Below are 21977 nucleotides of genomic sequence, written 5' to 3' on the forward strand. Positions count from 1 at the left end.
TGTCATTAAATTGGTTTAGTTTTAAGCTAAATGAAGCTATTATGCTTAATATGAACTTTGCTTGCTTTTTTTAACTCAGAAATGTCAAATCTGATCTGTGATTTAGTGGAGGACTTCTTGGAGCTCTTGGAGATGTGTATTACAAGAGCTCACACCTTAATTGGAGAGGCAGGTGTAGTGAATCTTTAACAACGGTATCTTTCTCCCAAGAACCATTTAGGCATTGGCATTGAGTAAGTGTTACCAAAAGCAAGCAAGCAAACAAACAAACCAAAACCAAACCAAACCCCAAAGACTTTAAACAGAGTGACCTAAAAATCCCTTCTCAATTGTTCATCTTCCACTTTTTTGTGATGTTTAAATTTCACTAGCTCTCCAACTGCTATAGAGTCTCCCAGGGTAGGTAAGATGTGGATTTCTGCAATAAAAAGGAATCAGAAAATTGCCTATATGTTTTTCTGTGTCAAAAATCTACCAGAATTTATTTATACAACAAAAAGAAGCAACAGAAGGATACAATCTTCTTTTATATTTTCTTATGGCAAAGGCCTTTACATTTAATGTAGCCTAGATTTATTAATCACTTATAGTAGATTGCTGTAGCTATGCCAGCATAACCTTCTAGTCTAAACACAGCCTATACTGATGGAAGGGGTTTTCCATCAGTGTAAGAACACCACCTACCCTGAGCAGCAGTAGCTAGGTTGATGGAAGAATGTGTCTACACTGGGTGTTAAGTCAGCATAATTACATTGGGCACTGCTGACTGACTCAGCTATGTCAACCTAAATTTTAAGTGTAGACCAGGCCTTGGGAATGTAAGGGATTCCAAAATACTTCCCTTCACAGAGGATTACCTGAACTCTGCATTGGTTTCCACCTTTAAATAGTATTTACAATATTGCTTGTTCACAAAACTAAGAAGTTGTAAGATATTTCTTTAATTTTACAATGTCACTGCAATAGGATGGAGCCATTTATGTTTAGACCAATGGAGCTATGCTCTTCCTCTAATTGTGTAGGTGAAGTCCCCCAGCTCTGAAAAAGCACTTAATATTTAACAGGACAAAAAGTTGTCCAAAGCAAGCGCATCTAAAAGATGCAAGATGGACCTAAAAACTAGTATCATTCAAATATTTCAACCAAAGGCTGTAATAAAGATAGAAGTTTTATATTTTTGGATAAGTTAAAATACCACTTAATGCTAGATTAACAAGGAAGTCCCCAATTTTTCCCATAAACAATGAGTGCTAGTTGCAACAGTGATCCTTCCTATAGACTTTGTCTCATTCCTCTGTATCGAGTTAATCCTCCCTTTTGAGCAGATGTTAACCAATTTGTCTTTGTTGGTGCAGGATTTGTAAAACAAAACAAATATACCAGTAAGGATTATGAATCAAAGTTTCCTTAACTGCCACCAGGACATTGGGCTCATTTCTGAATGGTGCTGACCATGTTGGCCTGATCCAGCAAAGTGCTTAGGTATGTGCTTAACTTTTAGGGCTTGAGAAGTCACACTGAAGTCAGTGGGAGTGCTCTTGTGCTTTAAGTTAATCACATGCTTCAGTATGTTGCTGGATCAGTGGCAGAGTGCTCAGTACCTTGAAGGATCATGTCACCTCCTGTAGGACCTAGTTCTGTCACTACCACTCATGCTGAGTAGTCCCTTACTCTCTGAATGGCCCCTCTGAAACCAATAGGGCTGCTGATGCACCAAGGCCTTGACTGCACACAAGTTAACTGGCTTAACTTAAATTATTTAAATTGAAAGTTAAATGGGACAAAATTCTGTGTAGATACTCTTATTTTAGTCCGAGTCTGGTATTTGGGTTAAGTTTAACCCTGCTCCTAATTGACTTACACTGAATTGATATAAATTAGATTGATATTAATGCAGTTTACAAATGTCCACATAGCCTTTTGCTCTGGTTTCATTAAATCTATTTTAATTGCATCTTCAGTTAAATTGGTGCAACTTTTCAGTGGACAACTCTTGAGGTGCTACTCAGCAGGAGTAAGGGTGGTAGAATTTTGCCTATAAGCAACTTAAATAGTGACTTCCTTCTGTAAATAGATTTTAAACATTAATTATTGGAAAAGTTGTTGCACAACACAGGTAGTCTCTCTCTAAATACTTCCTCTATTTATCTCCTGTGAAGAGAAGGAATTAACAATTCACTAACTTTCTGTGAACACATCCGACACATTGGTATAAAAGCAAGATGACATTCAAATGGGAGTGTCCACTTCATTTGCTAAAGTAGGACTCAGCTTGATTTCCTCCCTCAGCTCTAAAAATGTGAACTAAAAGAGAGGTTTAATCTGCACTGGGTGATTTTCTTGGGCTTTGCATGAAGTTTTCTCACAAATGCGAGTTGGTCTCTTCCAGGAGATAGTCTTTGATGCCAATGCTAACGTGTTTTGGAGTATCTTTGTTGCACGGCCTCTTTTGCTCTGCTTTTGCCTCTTAACAGGTCTCTGGCTTTGTTGTCTTGCCTTTCTAAGAGCTTCCTGCCACTGTTCCCTTTATCATTGCCCTGCTGTATTACTGGTAACTGTTGTTATGACTCCTGTCTCTTCCAGCTTTGGAGATATGTTGTCCTTTACACTGACTGCATTTGTTGAACTGATGGATCATGGGATTGTATCATGGGATACATTCTCTGTGGCATTCATTAAAAAGGTAAATTTCTACTCTGCAGTATATGTTGTTAATGTCAGTTTGTGTGTCTAGGTTTTAAGCATTTGGAGAGAAATGTTCTTATTCAGGTAGGTAGTAATTAACTCAGCAAAATATGTATCTGAAAGTGTGTGGGGGGGGTGGGGGGGTGGATGAGGGCTGTTTCAGACTAATTTTTTTGTTGTTGTGAAGCCTGAATCTACTTCTACTGAAATCTCTCTGTTGTTGACTTCAGTGGAACAGGATCAAGTCTGTGGTACATTTCTTAAGCACATGACAAAATTCTATTGGTTTAGAAACTGATTTTAGTTAAATTTGTCCCTTATGTGGACACTCACTCTGGCTTAATTGTACCTTATGTCAACTTAGTGTAAGCTAAAGCTAAAGTTTAAACTTAAGCCAGGGCCTTGCTTTGGCTTGAACCAAGAGCAATGACAAAATGTTTCCTTTTTTGTTTGGGTGTATTGTACACTGAAATGAAGGGACTCTGAAGAACGCTTTGTAACTGGAAAGCTTGGCTTTTTCTCCAACAGCATTTATACAATAAAAGATATTACCTTATCCACCTTATCTCTCTAAAGTGAGTTAAAAGTAGTTTTGGGACCTACACCTGCTCTTCTGTCACCCTGCTAATTTCTCTTGTTTTCTAATCAAATTTTCTTGTTTTAAATGGTTTTTCTCTCCGCACACAAACCGGAAAACCTGCTGATATAATAGAAACAGTGACACTGATTATACAAAAGTACTGCTAAATGCACAAATTAAACAAACTGAAAAAAGAGTGTTTTTCCCCTCTAATCTTTTTCATTTATAGTAATTGTATGTGTTACTTAAAATAGTAACACCTTAAAAAAACCAGAGAATAGAGCTGTTTTTATTAAGATGACATTGTCTCATGAAAAAGACACTACTGGGACAAACTTGATGCAAAATAATCTTATAAGAAGTCTAAAAATGAATAGTAATATTTTCACAAAATAATAACTGTAGCAATAATATTAAAATATCTCATGGAAACTTTTCTTTCTTTCTTAAAGACATTTTCCTGCAGTGTCTGCTATCTAAATTTGGTTAGAAAATGATTATTGCTGAAGTGAAACTGACCAATTTAGTTCCACTGTCCAAGCTGAAAGAATCAAAAATAGGAAATAAGCAGAACAGTGAAAAGAGAACGAGATTTTAAAAAATCAATTTTCATAATCAAAGCTGTTGTTTGTGAGCAGTCAAGACATTTGATTTTTAAAAATATGGGCTCCAACGTCTGCTCTTTTGCACTCATGTAACTTCATTAAAGTCAGTTGGCTTACATGGTTAACCCAAAACAGAATTTCTGTCACTCATCACCTGATAGTGTCACTTCTGAGCAGGGGTGGAGTGTCCTATTTAAATGTCTGGGATGTAGATATTTACAGACAGATTTCCAAACTGATCAGAACAGTTATTGAATATGTCTTACTACATATCTTTTTTGTTTTTAAAAATATCTTACAGGTTTGGTAGTTTTATTTTACATTTTTCTACTATGGAGAATAGAATGCAACTGTTTTGTAACAGACTTCTATAAGACATTGATCAAGTACAGCACGGCTGTGTGTTCAGAAGAGCCCACTAACAAATGAGTACAAAGCCCACAAATGCTTCCTTGTCAACCAAATAAAATTAATATCTTATCCAACCTCTTCCTTTGCCCTGCAGGATGCAAAGTAATTGCAGGAAAAGCTAGCAAGTGCACTGCCTGATATTGGTATGTCTGCCGTGTGTTCTGGGCCCAACGTTCCTAATCGGTAAATGCACTTGGGCAACCTATTAAAAATGAGTTCCTTCCTAGTGAGGCACCTAACTCAGCCATCCTGGGAAGGAGAAGGAAGAAAAGAGTGAACAGAGAAGGGATCAATAGAAAGAATAAGAAAGAATGGCAGAAGGGAGAAAATAGAAAAGGAGAAAGGCAGAGATGCAGGAAAGGTGCATAGTTATGCCCCAACCGTGCAATGTATTATGTGCATATGGACCTCTGCACTCACGTGGAGCCCCGTGACCTTCAGTGCATGCCAGGGATCAGGGCTAGGGCCTTCCTTCTCTGTCATGGGCATCCGTTGCTCCATTACCCCCAGCCAGACCCTTTGAAGTTGCTGGTGGGCTTGTGTGACCACTGACAGTGCGGATATGGGGGCTGAAGAGCTACTGCTAAGCTAGGGGGCATGTCCGCCCTGCCCCTGTGAAGGGCTTTTCTCTACTAGATGGAGGCAAAGCTGGAAGGGGAAAATTAAAGTGAAAAAACATCTAACTGCAAAGGCAGAAGCCTCAAGAGAACTTAGAGGAACCTCTACATTGTCTTAGTCGTGTCTAATGAACAACAAGCGGCATGATGCTAAATGCAGCGCAAGTTCCAACATCCGAATGCATACGGTTGCATTGAAATAGATGTCATTCAAACTGGTATTAAAACAAAAATTCAAATCTTCTGAAAAATGTTTTCAAAGAAATGAATTTCAGTGGGAGGGGAAAATGTCTTTCTCTTATATTTCTGATGTGTAATTTTTTATACCAAGATAAAAAATAGCCTATGTAATATAATTTTTCACCCATCTTTTATACTTTGCATATGGCTTTCTTCCAGTACTGGGTGTCAGCAACAGTCATTTCCCTCCTGCCTGCTATCTTCTCTCACACTACTGACACTGCAGTTCTTTTAGGCTGAGGTTTTCAAAGCCACCTAAAGGATTTGGATGTACAGTTCTCATGATGACCAATGGTATTTGTGTGTCAAAATCCTCTTGACATCTTGGAAAAAATCTCAGCCTATTCAAGACATTTTAAGCAACTTTTAAGCTACAAGTATCATGCCTGTTTCATAACTCTTTGTAATGTGGATGCCCTTGATTCCGTTGAATTGTTTACTCTCCTTTTTCTAATATGTGCTGCATGGGAAGGGGACGGCACCAGGAAAAATAGCTGTCTTTTTTACGACATACAGTTTGTTGTTCGCTAGTCAAATGCAATAATAATAGTCCTTTATTTGAAAATAAGATAATCACTTGAAAAACTTATTCTGCAGGAGGACTGGCATGTGAACCACACCATATCAGCTCCTTCACCACCTATACTGACATCAAAATGTTCCAGGCAGTAACTAATGAGCAGATTGCTGTTTAAAGGATCTGATGCTTTTTGCCTTCGGTCGCAGTTCTGTTGCAAAGTTGCAATTAGTTTTCCCCCCCTCTATTTGGTGATGGGACGAAAGCACAGATTTCCTGTGTCCCCTTAAGCAAGACATTTAGGACCTGATTCAGCAAGGCACTTCAATACCCCAGTGGGGCTACTCAAATGCTTAAAGTTATGCATGTTTTTAAATGCTTTGATTAACTGGGACTTCAGTCTCCATGCCTCAGTTTCCCTTAATTCACCCATGAGCTAGGCAGAGCTGCGAAACCTTTTATGGAAAATGTAAAACCAGTTGAATTGTGTGTGTCCGCGCGCGTGCGTGTGTGTGTCTGGAGTTTCCATGAACATTCACTGCTTTGTACAAAATGTTTCATTTCAGCAAAATTTTTGATGACTGCAGTATATTACTGGTCTGTAAGGGTGCTTCTTACACTGCACCCTTCTTTGGGCGGCATGTAGTACACCTACGTGCTTAGTGCACCAAGCATGGGTATAAATAGCAGTGTAGATGGTGAAGCATGGCTTAAGCAAGTTGAGTAAAGATACGCGTGAAGGGTGTGCGTATGTACTCGAGTACATACCCACACAGTTCTGTTCCCCCAAGCAGTGCCTTCCCATGTACACTGCTAATTTTAGTGTCCTGCTACTAGAACCCTTCCTCTGCCCCAGGGAAAAACTCCAGCAACCTTTCCCAGCTGTCTCTCCCCTGACAGAGCTTTTCCTCACTGCAGTGAAAGGCTCTGGGAGTTGGGAGCTACTGAAGCCTTTCTCTGCTGCTAGAGCCTTTCGCTGACACCTGTAGCTATACATCACAGTGTACTTTTCACTGCCAGTGTTGTGTAATGTAGATGCAGTCTGTGTGTGCAAGCCATTTTGTTATACTCTGGCTGCACATTTGCAACAATTAAAAAAGGTTCTGGCTGGGGAGCAGATGAGTAGATTTGGTTAAGGCATTGTCTACAATGGGATTTCAGCTACCAGTGTAGCTGCACCAGTGAAAAGCCCTAATATAGATGTGATTTACACCAGTGAAGCATGATTTCCATTGGCACATTTTATCCAGTTTGAAACCGTGCATGGCAAGCTGGACCTGTGAAAATCGTAATATACCAGTGTAAATCATATCTACACTAGGGGTTTGCACTGATGCAGCTGCACTGATGGCTGAAATCTCAGTATAGACAAAGGCTAGCTCTTCTGTTGCTCGATTATACTTTCCACAACTTACTTCTGTGTTCCCTTCCCTGCAATGTTGATCTTTGTGTCCTGGCTGCCTGACTTAAAATCCATCATGCACACCCCTTGTTCCTTTTGCTTTAAGGCAGAGCAGGTAAAAATACGGGCATTCTGCTTCCTGCCTTTCAATAAGAGAACTGTGTGGATATTTAACTTAACAGACATTTGGACCAGTGGTCACCCCACTGACTACCAATTGAGGAACGCCCACTGTATCATCTGTAGGAGCAAAAACTCATGCAGAGCGCGGAATGGGGTAGAGGGTGGAGGTGGGAGACTGTAGCGGAAGGAGCAGCAGTATCATAATAGATTTTGTTTCTTCTCTTTGTTTTGATGCCTACAATACACACAATAAACATCTACAAACATAGCTGCTTTTCCCCCTTCTGCTTCCACTCAGAATTTCACAAGCGCAGAACTTAAAGCTGTGTTAGCACTATAGCTTTTAACCATGATTTTGTAACTGGTTAGAGACACAGTCACTGAAACCAGTTACTAGTTGTAAGGTTCAGTTTGTCCCCATGGAGCAGCTTTTTGGCCATCGAAACAACTTTTGTGCATCTTCACGTATCATTCTGCTTAATCAAGCTTATGTCCATGCATTCTGGGAAAATCTGGGCTGTTCTCCCATAGGTCCTCAGCAGAAGGCAGAGTTCCTAGAGGACATGTACACAGAGTGGCATCAGCAGCATGCAGGACGATGCAGTCTAACACCTTCTGCTGCACAGCCAAACTGGTTACATAGGTATGGGGAGGGGTGTGATAGCTGCTCTGCAAAAACAGTGTGCTGAGCTGGTTACAAGAAGACAACTGTGTGTTGACCTACCCCTGCAGTAGGGATGAAACGCTTATTAGCTGGTCGTAGTTATTAGGAGTTTTTACCATCATGCGTGTAGAAGCAAACCACATTTAGAGCCAGCTGTGCCAGCTCAATTAAAAATTGTAAGATGGAGATAGGTTTTGAGAGAGGTTGATTTTCTTTCACATTGGAAGTTATGTGGTGATAGAGGGAAAACACATGTAGATTATGCTAGAAGAAGGCAGCTTTCACTGGGAAGGTTGCTGCTGCTTTAGTCACTTCTGCCCAACTGTTGTTTTACCACTGAGCTGAAGGAGAGCTCTGTGTAAGCTCGAAAGCTTGTCTGTCTCACCAACAGAAAGTGGTCCAATAAAAGATATTACCAGGTTGTTTTTAACAGTGACAGTTTGAGAAAAATGCCCAAGCTGGATTATTACATTACGGAGGATAAAATATTCCTCCCCCGCTCTTTCCAAAACATCCTCTGGCAAAAAAAAAAGGCTTACAATTTTTCAGTGGTGATTTCATACAATGTGTGATGTTTGAACATTGGCCAGATACTTAGCTGGGGTAAATTGGTATAGCTCCATTGATTTAAACAAATCTATACCAGTTCCCACCAGCTGAGAATCTGTCTCATTATTTGCTTCAATGTATTCTGATTTTAATAAACACAACTGGTTAATACTTTCCTAGTATTCATTTATGCACATCTAACAACTAGCATCTACATAAATTGCCCTTCTGCTTTTGAATCCTGCCTTTTCCCCCTTCCCTTTTCCTGTGCATGTAAGCAAGATATGAATTATTCAAATGTTTAAATTTGTAGATAGCAAGTTATGTGAACAAATTTGCTGCCGACATCTCTATCTTGCAACGGTCATTAGCAATCCTGGAGTCTATGGTGCTCAATAGCCATGAGCTGTACCAGAAGGTAGCCCAGGAGATCACAATTGGCCAGTTAATCCCACATCTTCAGGGGTGAGTATCCTAGATAATGACTTTTGAACAAGCAATGTATTTAAAATCAGAGTTGTAAAGAGAACAGCTATTACATATAGTCTCTGAGAGAGATTAAATGCAGCCTCGGTTGACAATGGCTGAACAATTTGTAATGAACGTTGTGGTACTGTCCATTGTCTATCACCAGTTCTGGCTAAACTGGTTGTGTAGTAGCTTCTTTCGGGTTGAATGGAAGGGGGGAAATGGAGCTGAGACACCATTAATTGTGAGATGGTGAGTAATGTTAGGGTGCAGATGGATCCATTTGTGTACCATTGTCTGGAAAGCTAGTAGGGTAGAACAGCATCCCTTGCTGAGGGTGAGGTTGGGAAGGAAAGATATCTTAAACTGAATGTGTTTTGGATAAATAATGGTCAGATGGCTAGGTAAACGCTGTCTACAGTAATACTGGGTGTTAGATAAACTGCAGTTTTTCTTGCATCGTATTTCAGGAGCTTTCTATGCAATTAAAGTGTGCAATTTTAATTTCTGTGCAATTAAAATTAAATACAAATACTTTAATCCTTGATTAGCAGGCATATTTACAGAATATTTTGTGTCTTCAGCTTAATTTTCTGTTCTCAGATAACACAATAAGAAAAAATAATTTCTAAAGCTCGTCTCCATATACCATCTGCCATAATTATTACAATCATGTTCCACACAGGACAGATCAAGAAATCCAAACGTACACCATTGCAGTAATAAATGCACTTTTCCTTAAAGCACCTGATGACAAGAGGCAGGTGAGTTGTTGGTTTTTGTTGTTTGTCTGCAGACCTATAGGAGAGTCTGATTACTTCTGGCAGCTTATCTACATCTCTGCTATGGTCTCCCTTCACCCTTTTGTTGCCATTGACTAGAGCTGATATGGGTCCTGCTTATTGTACGCTGGTGTACCTCCATACAGTTTAGTGGAGTCACTTCTGCCTTGCACTGGTGTAAGTGAGAGGTGAATCAGGACTGTTGAGTTTTTCTGATCTAATATAGCTTCAGATAAACTGTATTGATTGTGTTAGGAAACTGCACTCTTTGCTGTCTGCATTTACTGCTATGGTTATTTAGTGCACTGAAATTTTTGCCAACGCACTCTGTAACATCATACTCTTTTTTTTTTGGTAAACTGTTTTTTTCAGATTGTTGTTTAAAAGGGAGATTCCTTTTTTATGTCATAGCTCAAAAACAAAATGTCTATGTGTGAGTTGCCCAACTGTAATAATGTTCCACTTAGCTAACTCAGTGCTAAAATTCACAAGCCTCCAATGGAAATATTTTAAGACGGCTGCTCCATGTAAAACGAGGCTGGAGTATAAAGTCTGGTATGTGGGAGCAGTTGCAGTGTGTTTATTAAGATATTAGCCTGCGAGATACTTTGCTTAGAATTTCCCCACAGTGGTAGCAATGGCGGGAACTCTAGTGGAGACACATCACTGGTATCTGATGGGAAGGTGCTGCTTGTTCAACACTGTTGAAACTCAGGCCGATTATTTAAGTGCCAAAATACCAGAAAGAGTCAAAAAATATTTATTCTTTTTATAAGAAGTGGATTTTTTAATGTAACTTTCATGGAAAGTTTTTTGTTTCCTTCATTTTTTAACTTAATTTAATGTTTCCGTTAAGTCAAAAGAAAAGTTGCTGTGTGCTTCTGAAATCAGCTCTCCCATAGGTGAAGGGCACTGAATATCTCAAAGTGCTTTGCAGATGCTAATTACAACGCTCCTTTGAGGGTGGTAAGGGATACCTACAAATCATTTCACCCACCATAATTGCTGCCACCCTTTGTAGTGGATCCTTGCTCTCTTTAATATTACATAATGGAGAGAGAAGAACACCACTGCAACCTAATGAAACTGCAGAGGGTAGGTAGGTAGGTAGATTCTGGTAGGTAGAATATAATACCTGATTAGGCATTTGGCCAGGAGTCTGGGGTTAACACCCCCACTTGGAGAAAATTTCCTGGGGTCTTTAAAGGGTTTAAGTGGTCAGAACCTTGACTCTTTATATGTTATGGTTAAATATTAGTCCATATATCCAAGAAAGGGAAAGTTTCTATGAACTGTAACATAGGTTTAAAGGCTAACCTTGATTGCATTCTCCATCTCTGAGGCAAAATAACGAGGTGATGCAATCATAGTTCATTTAATTGTTTTGCTGCTTGGACTTGGATTTTCAGGTCCAGTTGCCATTGCTGATAGTTGCTGTATGTGAAGTAGTGAACTGAAAAATCATATTGTCAGAACCAGACCACACTGGGCATAATACTACAAGGAATTTCACTAACAATTGTGAAGATTGTGGCTTGAAATTTACACCTGTGTTCACGTGTGATGCTATATTTCTTTATATCAATAACACAACAGGTGTAGTGCTGTGAACTGGAAAGTGTGGAAAATTTATGATTGCTTGAATTTGCACTGCAAACTCCTCAAAGGGACCATACAGTTTTATATAAAAATCCTGCACAATGCCCGAGGCTTTGGCAAACTCCTATAAACTGCAGTATGAGGATCCAACTCTGTTTAACTACACTGTAATAAAAAATATAGCTAACTTTCTAGTAGTGACTTGTGACTATCCTTTTTTTCTCTTTTGTCTGGCTCTGTAATGTAAAGAAACAAAGTTTTTGAAAGGAAAACTCCTTGCTATCTTACTCATATCAAGGATAATGCTGGACCATAGTTATTTAAAAAAAACAAACAACTTTGTCGCAATAGCAGAAGAAGACCAAAAGTGCTTGAGGCACAAAATGACACATTAAAAAAAACTCTTTTGAAAGATATAGTTTTATTGTTTGTTAGTTGCATTTTATTAAGAAGTGATGCTGAAAATTACTAAATGGAGAGCTTTGTCTGAGCTTGTATTAATGAAAGACCTCAAGAATTTATTTCTAAAAAGTAGGCTACTCTGTTGGTGTAGATCTGTGCAGCTCTGCTGGATTCAGAGAGTGATTGTCTTCAGTAACAATCATAATCCATTGTAGGAGGGACAGGCAATGACCCTAAAGGAGGTCCCAATAAGAGTAATACCTCAGTTGTGTCACATCAGGAAACTAAAAGATTCCAAGGGCAAAGTGGACATGCTGCTATCCCACTTTTTTAAACCATTCCATGATTTTTCCTTTGGCTGGAGAAGGGATTCTTCCATGTATTCCTCATGGAAAGAGTAATTGTTTAGTCTTCTTAATTATAATAGATATTTATTTTTAAGCAAACTGCTTTTCTTTCCTGTTCATTCCCCACACTGTGAAGCATGTTGAGTCTGTAGCACTCCCCCTGCTGTACTGTTCTGAATTTTCCAAGGGGATAATAGCATTGTTATAATTCATACCCTTACTCTATTAAAAGTCTACAGCTGCTGTATCCCCTGAGGCTTGAAAATAAAAATAAAGCTCTAACAAAGATTCTCTGGTCTTCAATCACTTTTTTTTCCCTTCTCACCTCTGCACTCTGACCCAATACCATTAGCTTGATGTAGCGAACACTGTTAACATCCTTGATTGTCCGTTGACTGTAAGTCAACACTTTCTTTCTGTGTTAGAGCAAGTAGATTCTCTTCTAATATTGCCAGAGCCAGCCTTTGTTTATGCTGCTTCTGCCTTGCTTACGTATCCTTTCTGCAGTTATCCATTTCTGCTCATGTTTTATTTCAGTCATAGTTTTCCTGTTTTCTGTGTTCTTGCATAGATTTTTAATATAAATATACAACTTGGTTAGCTTTTATTAATATTTATTCTTGCAAACCCATTTGCAAAAACTTTTTTTTAGGTTTCTGAATATGAGCAGTATTTTCACTCCGTTATAACGGCACAGAATCACAATGGATTATGATTAAGATAATTTCTTTGAACTATAAAACATCAGAACTGATGTGACGTTGTGCTATATTGTGTAAGACAGTGTCGGATGAGCTAATGATAGCAAAAGACACAATTTACAGCAGTGGCCCAAAATGTCCAAATGCTAATACCAGTGCGTAGATAGCTATGCACAAGATTTTACTCAGGTAATTTAATAGTATATTTTTGAACGAAATTTTAGTGTGTGTGTGTGCGCGCAAAGATCAAACGGATGCAAATGTATATAATCTACAGCAAACAAGAATAAAGGGAAAATAAAAGTTTTACAGTTCTGTTGTCTAGATACTTCTGCAATGGCAACTTTATAAATACTGAGACCATTGCAACACATACAAGGTCTGACAGTATGGTACGAAGCTAGATAGCTGAGATTGGGTGCTTAAGATGGATGTTGAATCAAAGGTGTGTGTTTGGTGGTTACTGAATGGTTAAAGAGAAAAATAGAAGTTAAATTAAAACATAAAGTAGAAGGATGAGAGTATAGATTTTAATGGAGGACCCCGTCTAAGATCCCCACCAACTCTGAACAGTTTTTAGTGGGGAGAAGTTTGATTTGCAGTGATGATACAGTAACTCAGGCTAATTGTTGATTTAAGGTAAAGCGTTAGTTTTCAACTGTTTTAAAGTCTAATACACATATTCACATCTTGATTCACTACAACTTATTTTCAAAGTCCCAGTTGGCAGGTAGAAACATATGCGACTTCCTCCTGTCTTTCTCTGCTAGAATACTTGTATGTTAAATACTTTCCTCATATTCTATATATTGGGTCTCAATCACTGTTCCATCCTTTCATGGCTGTTTTTGGATAGCCCAAATGTTCTGCTCCCTGGTATAAACTGTATGGCCTCCAGTCCCTTCATTTTCTTTGTCCCTCTTTGTCATTGTTAGAGTGGTCTGAATTTAAACAAAAATAAAAGATCAGCTGAGGCAGTCACTGTGAGGCCTCTCATTTCATTTCTTGATGAGAAATACTGCTGATATTCAGTACTAAAACACACCCAGGAATGACTGTAGAGTTCTTCTCACTGCTGCACTGAAATACATGCTTTTAGCTAAATCTTTGTGTTTTACCAAAACAGGAAATGGCAAACATTTTGTCACAAAAACAGCTTCGGGCGATCATCTTAACAGTAAGTATTAGTATAAAGTTCCCAAGGATTTTATTTACTAGCACAGGGAAACAAAACATGTTGCCATTTTGGTGGGTGTATGTTGTATATTATTCATGTTTATGGTCTTTTAGTTGTTTCTGTATTTCCATTTTTTTTTGGCTTGCTAGATAAGGTAGTTCTGCTGCTGAATGAGCTCAGAATTGACCGTCCAAAAGGGAAAGGAGGTTATTTTGCCAATGCATAAATTGTCATTTCTCTACCAAGATATAATAATGAATACATGCAGTATTTGGGGCGCCTTTCCTTTGGCGTTTCCATTAGCTTGCTGACTAGGCGGCATTTGAAAAATCTGCATTGGCCTTGATTAGTAATGCATCCCAGACTTTAGGGTTTGAACTGTCTGTCAAACAATGTACACAGTGCTGCATGACTCAAAATCAGCCCCTGTGCTTGTTTGTCCATCATGTGTGCAGATGATTTTACAATATGAAAACTCTTGTGTTTGCACATATCTTGAGATCTTAAATGGGACACAGTTTGCCAGAGTTAGATTATTTGCTGGTAATAAATAATTGCCCAGAAGATGCACAAGACACGTTTCAAAGTGTACTTAATAAACATAATAAATAGCCTTCTCCTTCTCCCATTGAGGACCAGGGGAATTTTTTCACTGACCATAGTTAGAGCCAGATCAGGGCTCTTCTAAACTGTACTAGTCATCTATGTCATCTGACATGACATAGATATGGGCATTAGGCAGATTTGGCAGAAGAGGCAGTCTAGAGACCCCGTCCTCCTCTCCCCCCTCTTTTTCTTTAGATGATCAGTGTGAAAAAAACAGACAGTTTCAGTTTCAAAGGCTATATTTTCCTTCCTAAGTGGCTGTAGTAGTAGGCTAGATTTTGACCTCTGCTATGAAATTTACATGAGTAGCACTCCCAGATGCTCATTCTCTGGCATAAATGTTCCAATGCCATATAGCAGAGGGCAGCAAACATCCTATTCAGAGCTGCCACTGAGTAGCACTGTCTTGGTGGTCATGCCCATTTCTCTCCTTACACACTACTGGGCTAGTGACCTCTGGTTACACCCTTTACAGAAACCCTTGGGATGAAGATTGTATCAATCTAGTTAGCTTCCCCTACCATTTTTGTGTACCTTAGTGGTTTTAAAATTATCCATGATTTTGGCATCTGCATTGTAACTTTGGTGACTTCGCTATTGCTTATGGGCATTTCATTCTAATTTTCATTAATTTTAAACCATTTTCCTCATATAGAATGAGATCATCTGGTAGAGGTAGGAGTGTGGTTCATTTGTAATTGATTCCCTTGCAGCAATTGGCTTACTATGACAGCTGTATCAGCAGCATGAATACTCTTATGCTTAGAAATGTTGTTCTCTTCACTTTTTGTTTAAATGCACTCTTTGCATGTGCCCTTCTGAAGAGGGTGCTTTTCAAAAGGATGACCTGGCTGCTAATTTCTGTTCTCTGTATGCACATGCTCTAGCTAGAGGGTAGGAGGAGAGGACTCTGTGCACTGCTTTCAGGAACCTTACTAAGGGATAGGATTTAATATCACAGCCCATGGAACACCTGTGTACCTAGCCACCTTACTGGTATCGGGCTTGCCTTTTCCCCTTCAACAGTATGCATACACCACTGCTTGTCAAACACGTACAGGAATGGAAACACCTGAGCCCACCTCATGGGAATCAGCGGTAGGAAAAGAGTAGGTGACATTCACTTGAATATCTTCCTTTCACAGCATGTTATCAGGGCACAGAGGGCCATCAATAACGAAATGGCGCACCAGCTTTATGTTCTGCAAGTGCTCACCTTTAACCTTTTGGAGGACAGAATGATGACCAAAATGGATCCACAGGACCAGGTAAGCATCTCTCACAACCCAGTCCAAACAGTAAGGGGACAGATGTAGTGCCAAGCTTAGCCTTTAGAGCCAGGAAAGGCAGATTAAAGAAAGTGGCACTTCCTAGCAGTCATGGATATTCCATGTGTTTTTATAAAAACCCATTTTCCAGGGAGTCTGAAATTAAGGCCAGATTTTTTGTTTGAAAAACAAACTGGTTTCTGTTATGCAAAAATGAGACAACAAACTGTCAAGTTTACCACATTTCAGACCTCGACTATCTCTTGAGCTTGAGGTTCATCAATTGAATTTGGCATCATCCTGAGCTAAATCTGTACAGCATCCAGATCAGTGTCAGTCTATTTTTTTTCTTATAAAGTTTATCGGAACCACCTGAAATGTGTAGTCATCCTGGTTGGCTTTATTCGTGTAGAACTAGAGCAAAAGTTCAAATTAAAAGTATATGATGCAGACGGAATATGGTTAAATAACCCTGTAACTCTAGTTCATTTTTTATTTTGGGTTGTTGTGGCTAAACAATAATTGTTTTTAATATTACTTAGTTCCAACAATGTGTTTGGTGCTGTGCAGTAAACAAAAATAGATGGTCCCTGCCCCAAACCGCTTTCAGTTTAAAAAAAGAGACATGAAGTCAGGATGCCATGGGAAAGATTTTCAGGTCTTGTTTCTTTAATTTTAAAGGAGCTTCGTGCAGGCTATATAAAAGAAGTGGATTCTTAAGAGGGACTTGAATGAAGATAGCATGGTGGTTTGGGAAATTGGGATAGGTAGGGTGTTCCACAGATAGGAGACAGCATTATACATGGTTACATCAGAGCAATCGTGCACTCTCTTTTCTTCCAAAATATAGCAGCAGGATAGTTTCTGCAACTCTTCACTCAGAAGGGAAAAGGATACACACAATTACCTGGTACACATCACCTCATCAACCAAAGTAGCACTCTAGCTGTAAATGGCAAAACAGTTATTACTGCCACAAGATATTCGTGATGAGCTGCAGATGTGCAGCGTTGATAACGATTTGAAACTACTGCAATTTGTTAGTCTCTAAGGTGCCACAAGTCCTCCTTTTCTTTTTACTGCAACACCGTCATCCACTTAGTAACAAATATCTGCTGTTACTGAGACGGATGCTTAGGGCTCAGTCCTTCAAGGTGCTGAGTACGCCCTGACCTGGATCCAGCAAAATACTGAATACAAACTTAAACTTGAAGCACGTGAGTTATCCCATTGACTTCAGTGGTGTCATGGTTAAAGTGAGGTGCGGGCTGGAGTGCTCAACACCTTGCAAGATTGAGTCATTAAGTGTCTGTCAGGACACTAGTACTTCATGTGAGTCTTCTGAGGAATGAAATCCCTAAACTGTGAGGACTTGGGGAAATAGGGAGACACAAAGTCACTCCATATGTACGTCTGTCTAATTGCTTAAAATTATATTCTGATAAAGAAAGACTGGGGGTTGGAGAGCATGCAGCTTTTTGAGACATTCTTTTGTAGTTCCTTGCTGTGACTCGAAACAGGAGACATTTCTCTGCTTTTTTTAAAACTGACCTTTTTCTTTTTTGAAACCCTCAGGCTCAGAGGGATATTATATTTGAACTCCGAAGAATTGCTTTTGATGCGGAGTCTGAACCCAACAACAGTGGCAGTATTGAGAAACGCAAATCTATGTATACCCGAGACTATAAAAAACTTGGATTTATTGTGAGTATTTTTGCTGAAACCCAGGTGTTGTTCTAACCTGTTGAATCCTGATCGTATCTCTGTTATGGTACAGTCTGAAATCAGGGACCTCCAGCATAGCCTGACATTCCTGCTACTTCCTTCCCTTTAGTTTAAATGGAAAGCTAGTCAACACAACACGCTTTAATTACTGTTTGTTCCCTGCAAATTCTATTAACATATGAGCCATATTATTGCTTTAGCAGATGTGAATCCAGTGTGAATTAGTGAATGTAAAAATTATAGCAAGACAAAACGTACTGTTGACTATTAATTCCAAAATCTATATTATGATGATCTTACTCTTAATGGTATTTTAAATAAATAGACACTATCAAAGGGGTCAATGGCATGCTTTAGTATCCATATATTCAGTTGCTAGTTATGTCAAATGATGAACACAGTAAATGGGGCAGAATGTTTTATTTAAATATAGGCTCCTGTGTTTTGGTTCTTAAAGCGTTTTGGACATTTTCTTTTATGCAGCAAAAGGGTATAGAGTATCTGACCTATTCAAATCAACAAGAGTTTTGCTGTTGACCTCAAGGGGACCAGAATTAGGTCCAGATTACAGTTTGATTAAACTGCTGTATAAATGTATATGTATGTATAAGGCCTTTCCTCATTCCAGAAACAGAGGACTGCCATATAATGTAGTTAGTATTTTAATTTGCTAGTCACTGCAGGTATTTGGGTTATTACTCCTCTCTTTGTATAAAGACAAAGCAAAATACTACACTTTAGGAAGGAAAAATCAAACGCACAAATAAAAAACTGGGTATAGCTGGCGAGGCAGTAAAACTGCTAGAAGGGATTGGGGTGATAGTGGACCACAAATTGAATATGCATCTGCAGTGCAAGAAAAGTTAAGTTTTGTGATATTTAGCATTTTTCTTAGTCATAAAATCTGAAGTCAAGTGAATTCACCATAATCTTAGGTTTCTTTCTTTATTTTTTTAAATTGTGTCAAGGCCTCATGGTTGTGGGAAAACATGAACCCTAAATATTCAAAAGCCAGAATGCAAATAAAAAGAACTTCAAGTGTTGGGGTTTTTTTAATCTCAGGATTTTAAAGAAAATCCCATGATTTTGGGGGCCTAACTCATTAATTCTGAACACTCAAGGTTGGTAATTGGCTGAGCGAAGTCAGGTCTAATACTCAACTTGATGACATTTGTTTGTCTAGCTTTTGAACACCATATCTGATCAATTCCAAAATTTCAGGAAATATTCTAGGCATCAGTGGAAACATCTGTACTGGTTTTGGTGCAAATCAGAGCACTCAAAAAGCCTGATTCAGAGGAAATTCAGGGCCCCCAGACTGCCTGGTGCCGCAAGCTGAGCAATTTATATGCTGCCCTCTGCTGCTACGTACCGTTATCAAAGGCCGCAGCTGAACTTGCTGCATGGGGAAATTGTAGTTGTGTATGATCCTCATGGGAGTATAGGCCAGCTAGGGATTGCTGGAGTGCATAGTGGTCGGGCTTCTTTCACTTTCCACTTTATCTCACCCCCACCGCCAAGCCACCCTCTCTGTTTTCTGAAGCACTAGGGGAGGGAGATGCAGTAGGAAAATCCATCAGCTCTGTGCCTACAGGGGAGTTATGGGAGGTTTCTGCTCCCTGTACACTGCCTGTCTGGCACAAAGGGAGCAGATTGTTGGCAGAGATTCTACCTCAGGATTCTTTGCCCCTGCCCCCTGGTGTAGGTCCTGGGAGCATTCATCTGTATACCAAGGAAGGTCTGGCTTCTTCTGTTTCAAAAACTGACCAAACTGTCTTTTAGATGGGGAGAGCAAAAGCTTGTCTCATCACTGACTGTCTCCTGTACAGCTTGTTCTCTTTCTGTATTTAGAGTGCAGACATTCTATCGTTTCGTGTCTCTGCCATGTCAAAAAGCTTTACCACATTATTGTGAAGGCAGTGCAAATAGAAGGTACAGCATAGACATGGCTTCAGAGGTTTACCATAACATTTGTAAAACTGTATAGTTAGAAACCCACATTCCAGATGTTCATGTTGGTCTGAAGGGAGGCTTGTTATTAGTAAAGGTAGGTTTAAAATAATATAAGCTTGATTAAGTTTAATAGAACAGTGAACAGTAAAACAAAAGAACGTGATCCAATCAGAAGATATAAGATGCAGTACATCCTAGAGATTTGTTCTGTTAGCCTACTGCATTAAGTACTCAGCAATGGTCTGAATTCTATTTCTGTCCTTATCTGTTTTTGGCAGTAAAATTGCAAACAAGATTTACTTCTGTCAGCAAAATATTTGATACCAATAATTATTTTTCCACAGTTTCAAAATAATAATGCAAAATAAAAAGATGGGAAAAATACTGTTAAATGTCAGATATTTATAAAAGCCCAAGTCACATATATGGGTAATGATAAAATAGGTCCTAATTTCACAAGCCATTGACATGATTCCTCAAACTTGAAGAAGTTATTATATATTGACATCCAACACCCGCATTTCCACCCTCATGCATATGAGTCAGTTTAATCCCTGTAATCCAGACTGGGCAATAAATACTGCTAAAAAAGCTGGTATCTTTCAAACTCATTCATACTCTCTCTCTGTCTTTTTAAAGCATGCCCAATCTCGGGTCCATCCACGAGAGATTGTAATACATTTGTTTGCTTAAAAAGGTGGATCTGGCTAGTTTCCAAGGCATTTAAATTGGCCACGATTCTTAAGGATACTACCAGCTTCTGATTTAGGGTCAGATTTTCAGAAGTGTTCATCATGCAGCAGCTCCCATTGTCTTTATATATGCCATTGATTATATATAATGTGTGCACCCATATACCCATATATAAAATATTATGCACAAAAAACCTATGTGGATAGTGCTGACTTAATGAGTCTTCATTGTTCAATGTGTGGCCCAATCTGTTATTTACTGCACACTATTCAAACCCTGCTCTGAAGACGCAATTACTAATTTCCTCACTGGCTCCTAGTTCCAATCTCCTTGTCAAACCAATTTCCCCCTTATTCCCCTTCATCTGATCTCACTGGGTATGTCTACACTGTAATAAAACACCCACCCGCTGGCCTGTGTCAGCTGACTTAGGCTCTCAGGGCTCAGGATGCAGGGCTATAAAATTGAGGTGTAGCTACTCAGGCTGGAGCCCAGACTCTGGCACCCTCCAACCTAGCAGGGGCTCAGAGCCCAGGCTCCAGCCTGAGCCTGAACAACTACACTGCAGCTTTATAGCCCCACAGCCTGAGCCCCGTGAGCCTGAGTCAGCTGATATGGGCTAGCCGCAAGTGTTTTCTTGCAGTGTAGACATACCTAGTGTTCCTAATTCCATTCTCTGTGTACCCTTCTTCTCCCTTGGATCCCAGGCCCAGCCTGCCCACCACACCAGTCCCTGCTCCAAAGCATGGGAGTGCTAGAACTAGTAAAGAAAAGGTTGCCAGAATTTTTTAACATGGGGAGAAGCAACTTATTTCCCCCCAGCCTTGCTCTCAGAAATGGTTAACTGCTTTGGCTGAAATTTTCCAGAAACATCCAACCTGAGGCAGACCCCCAGAATGGAAAGTTTCAGTGCAAATGATTAAAGTTTGGCCAAGTTAAAAGCACTGAAAACAAGATCTTATAATAGGAAATGTTAGACAACGTTAATAATGGGCAGCTCTACTAGCCCCACCTGTAAAACACCATCACTTTGCTAAATGTTTTCTGTTTCTGTATATAACATAAATGAATGAGGATTAAACAACTGTTTTATTGAACTTGAATTCTTCAACTAGAGTTATCTATATTCATTTCTCTTACTTCTACAGTGTTGTTACCTGTAGGTTGCCATTTCGGACTGAGAAATAGCTATGTATGCTTTGTTTCAGAGTAACAGCGTGTTAGTCTGTATTCGCAAAAAGAAAAGGAGTACTTGGGGCACCTTAGAGACTAACCAATTTATTTGAGCATAAGCTTTCGTGAGCTACAGTTATGCATCCGATGAAGTGAGCTGTAGCTCACGAAAGCTTATGCTCAAATAAATTGGTTAGTCTCTAAGGTGCCACAAGTACTCCTTTTCTTTTTATGTATGCTTTATCAGTTTAAACAGCTCCTAAGATAATACTATTTATTTGCTGCAACCTAAAATTAATAGAAATAAATATGGTCACAAATTCAGTGTTGCACATTATTTGTTGTACAATAAAATTCTTCTTTGATATCTTCTGATTAAAAATGTAATGTCGCTCTAGTTGAACAATTCAGGATCCCTACATCATAGTTGTTGGCCTTTGCTAATTCATTTAATGTGAAGAAAGAAAAAAAACTCAAGGAAAACATTTAGTTAAAGGACAGTGCAGAAAACTGGACAATTTGTGTGGAGCAGATTAACTGCAGTCAATTAAGCAGTAAATTGGGGAAGGGCTCAAGAGAGGAAAAATTTTGAGCAAGACTTTGGGGGCAGATGCCATGCCTTGTGGGAGTATTTAACATTAAGCTGAATTCCCGATCCTACAGTTGTCTCAAGTTAATAATGTCAATCAG

At 39.2% G+C, this 21977-nt stretch overlaps 1 protein-coding gene across 1 annotated transcript in view; it reads left to right on the forward strand.

Moving 5' to 3' along the window:
• The window catches only part of ELMO1 (engulfment and cell motility 1), a 413972-nt gene that overhangs the window by 149145 nt on the left and 242850 nt on the right, over positions 1-21977 (forward strand). The window contains exons 8-13 of the mRNA XM_073332875.2: positions 2584-2683; positions 8707-8858; positions 9547-9625; positions 13819-13869; positions 15621-15743; positions 17319-17447. Of these exons, the coding sequence (XP_073188976.1) occupies positions 2584-2683; positions 8707-8858; positions 9547-9625; positions 13819-13869; positions 15621-15743; positions 17319-17447 (634 nt within the window). The remainder of the gene's footprint in view (positions 1-2583; positions 2684-8706; positions 8859-9546; positions 9626-13818; positions 13870-15620; positions 15744-17318; positions 17448-21977) is intronic.

Source organism: Lepidochelys kempii, chromosome 2 (assembly GCF_965140285.1).
Source record: "Lepidochelys kempii isolate rLepKem1 chromosome 2, rLepKem1.hap1, whole genome shotgun sequence".
In the NCBI taxonomy this organism is placed as follows: Eukaryota; Metazoa; Chordata; order Testudines; family Cheloniidae; genus Lepidochelys; species Lepidochelys kempii.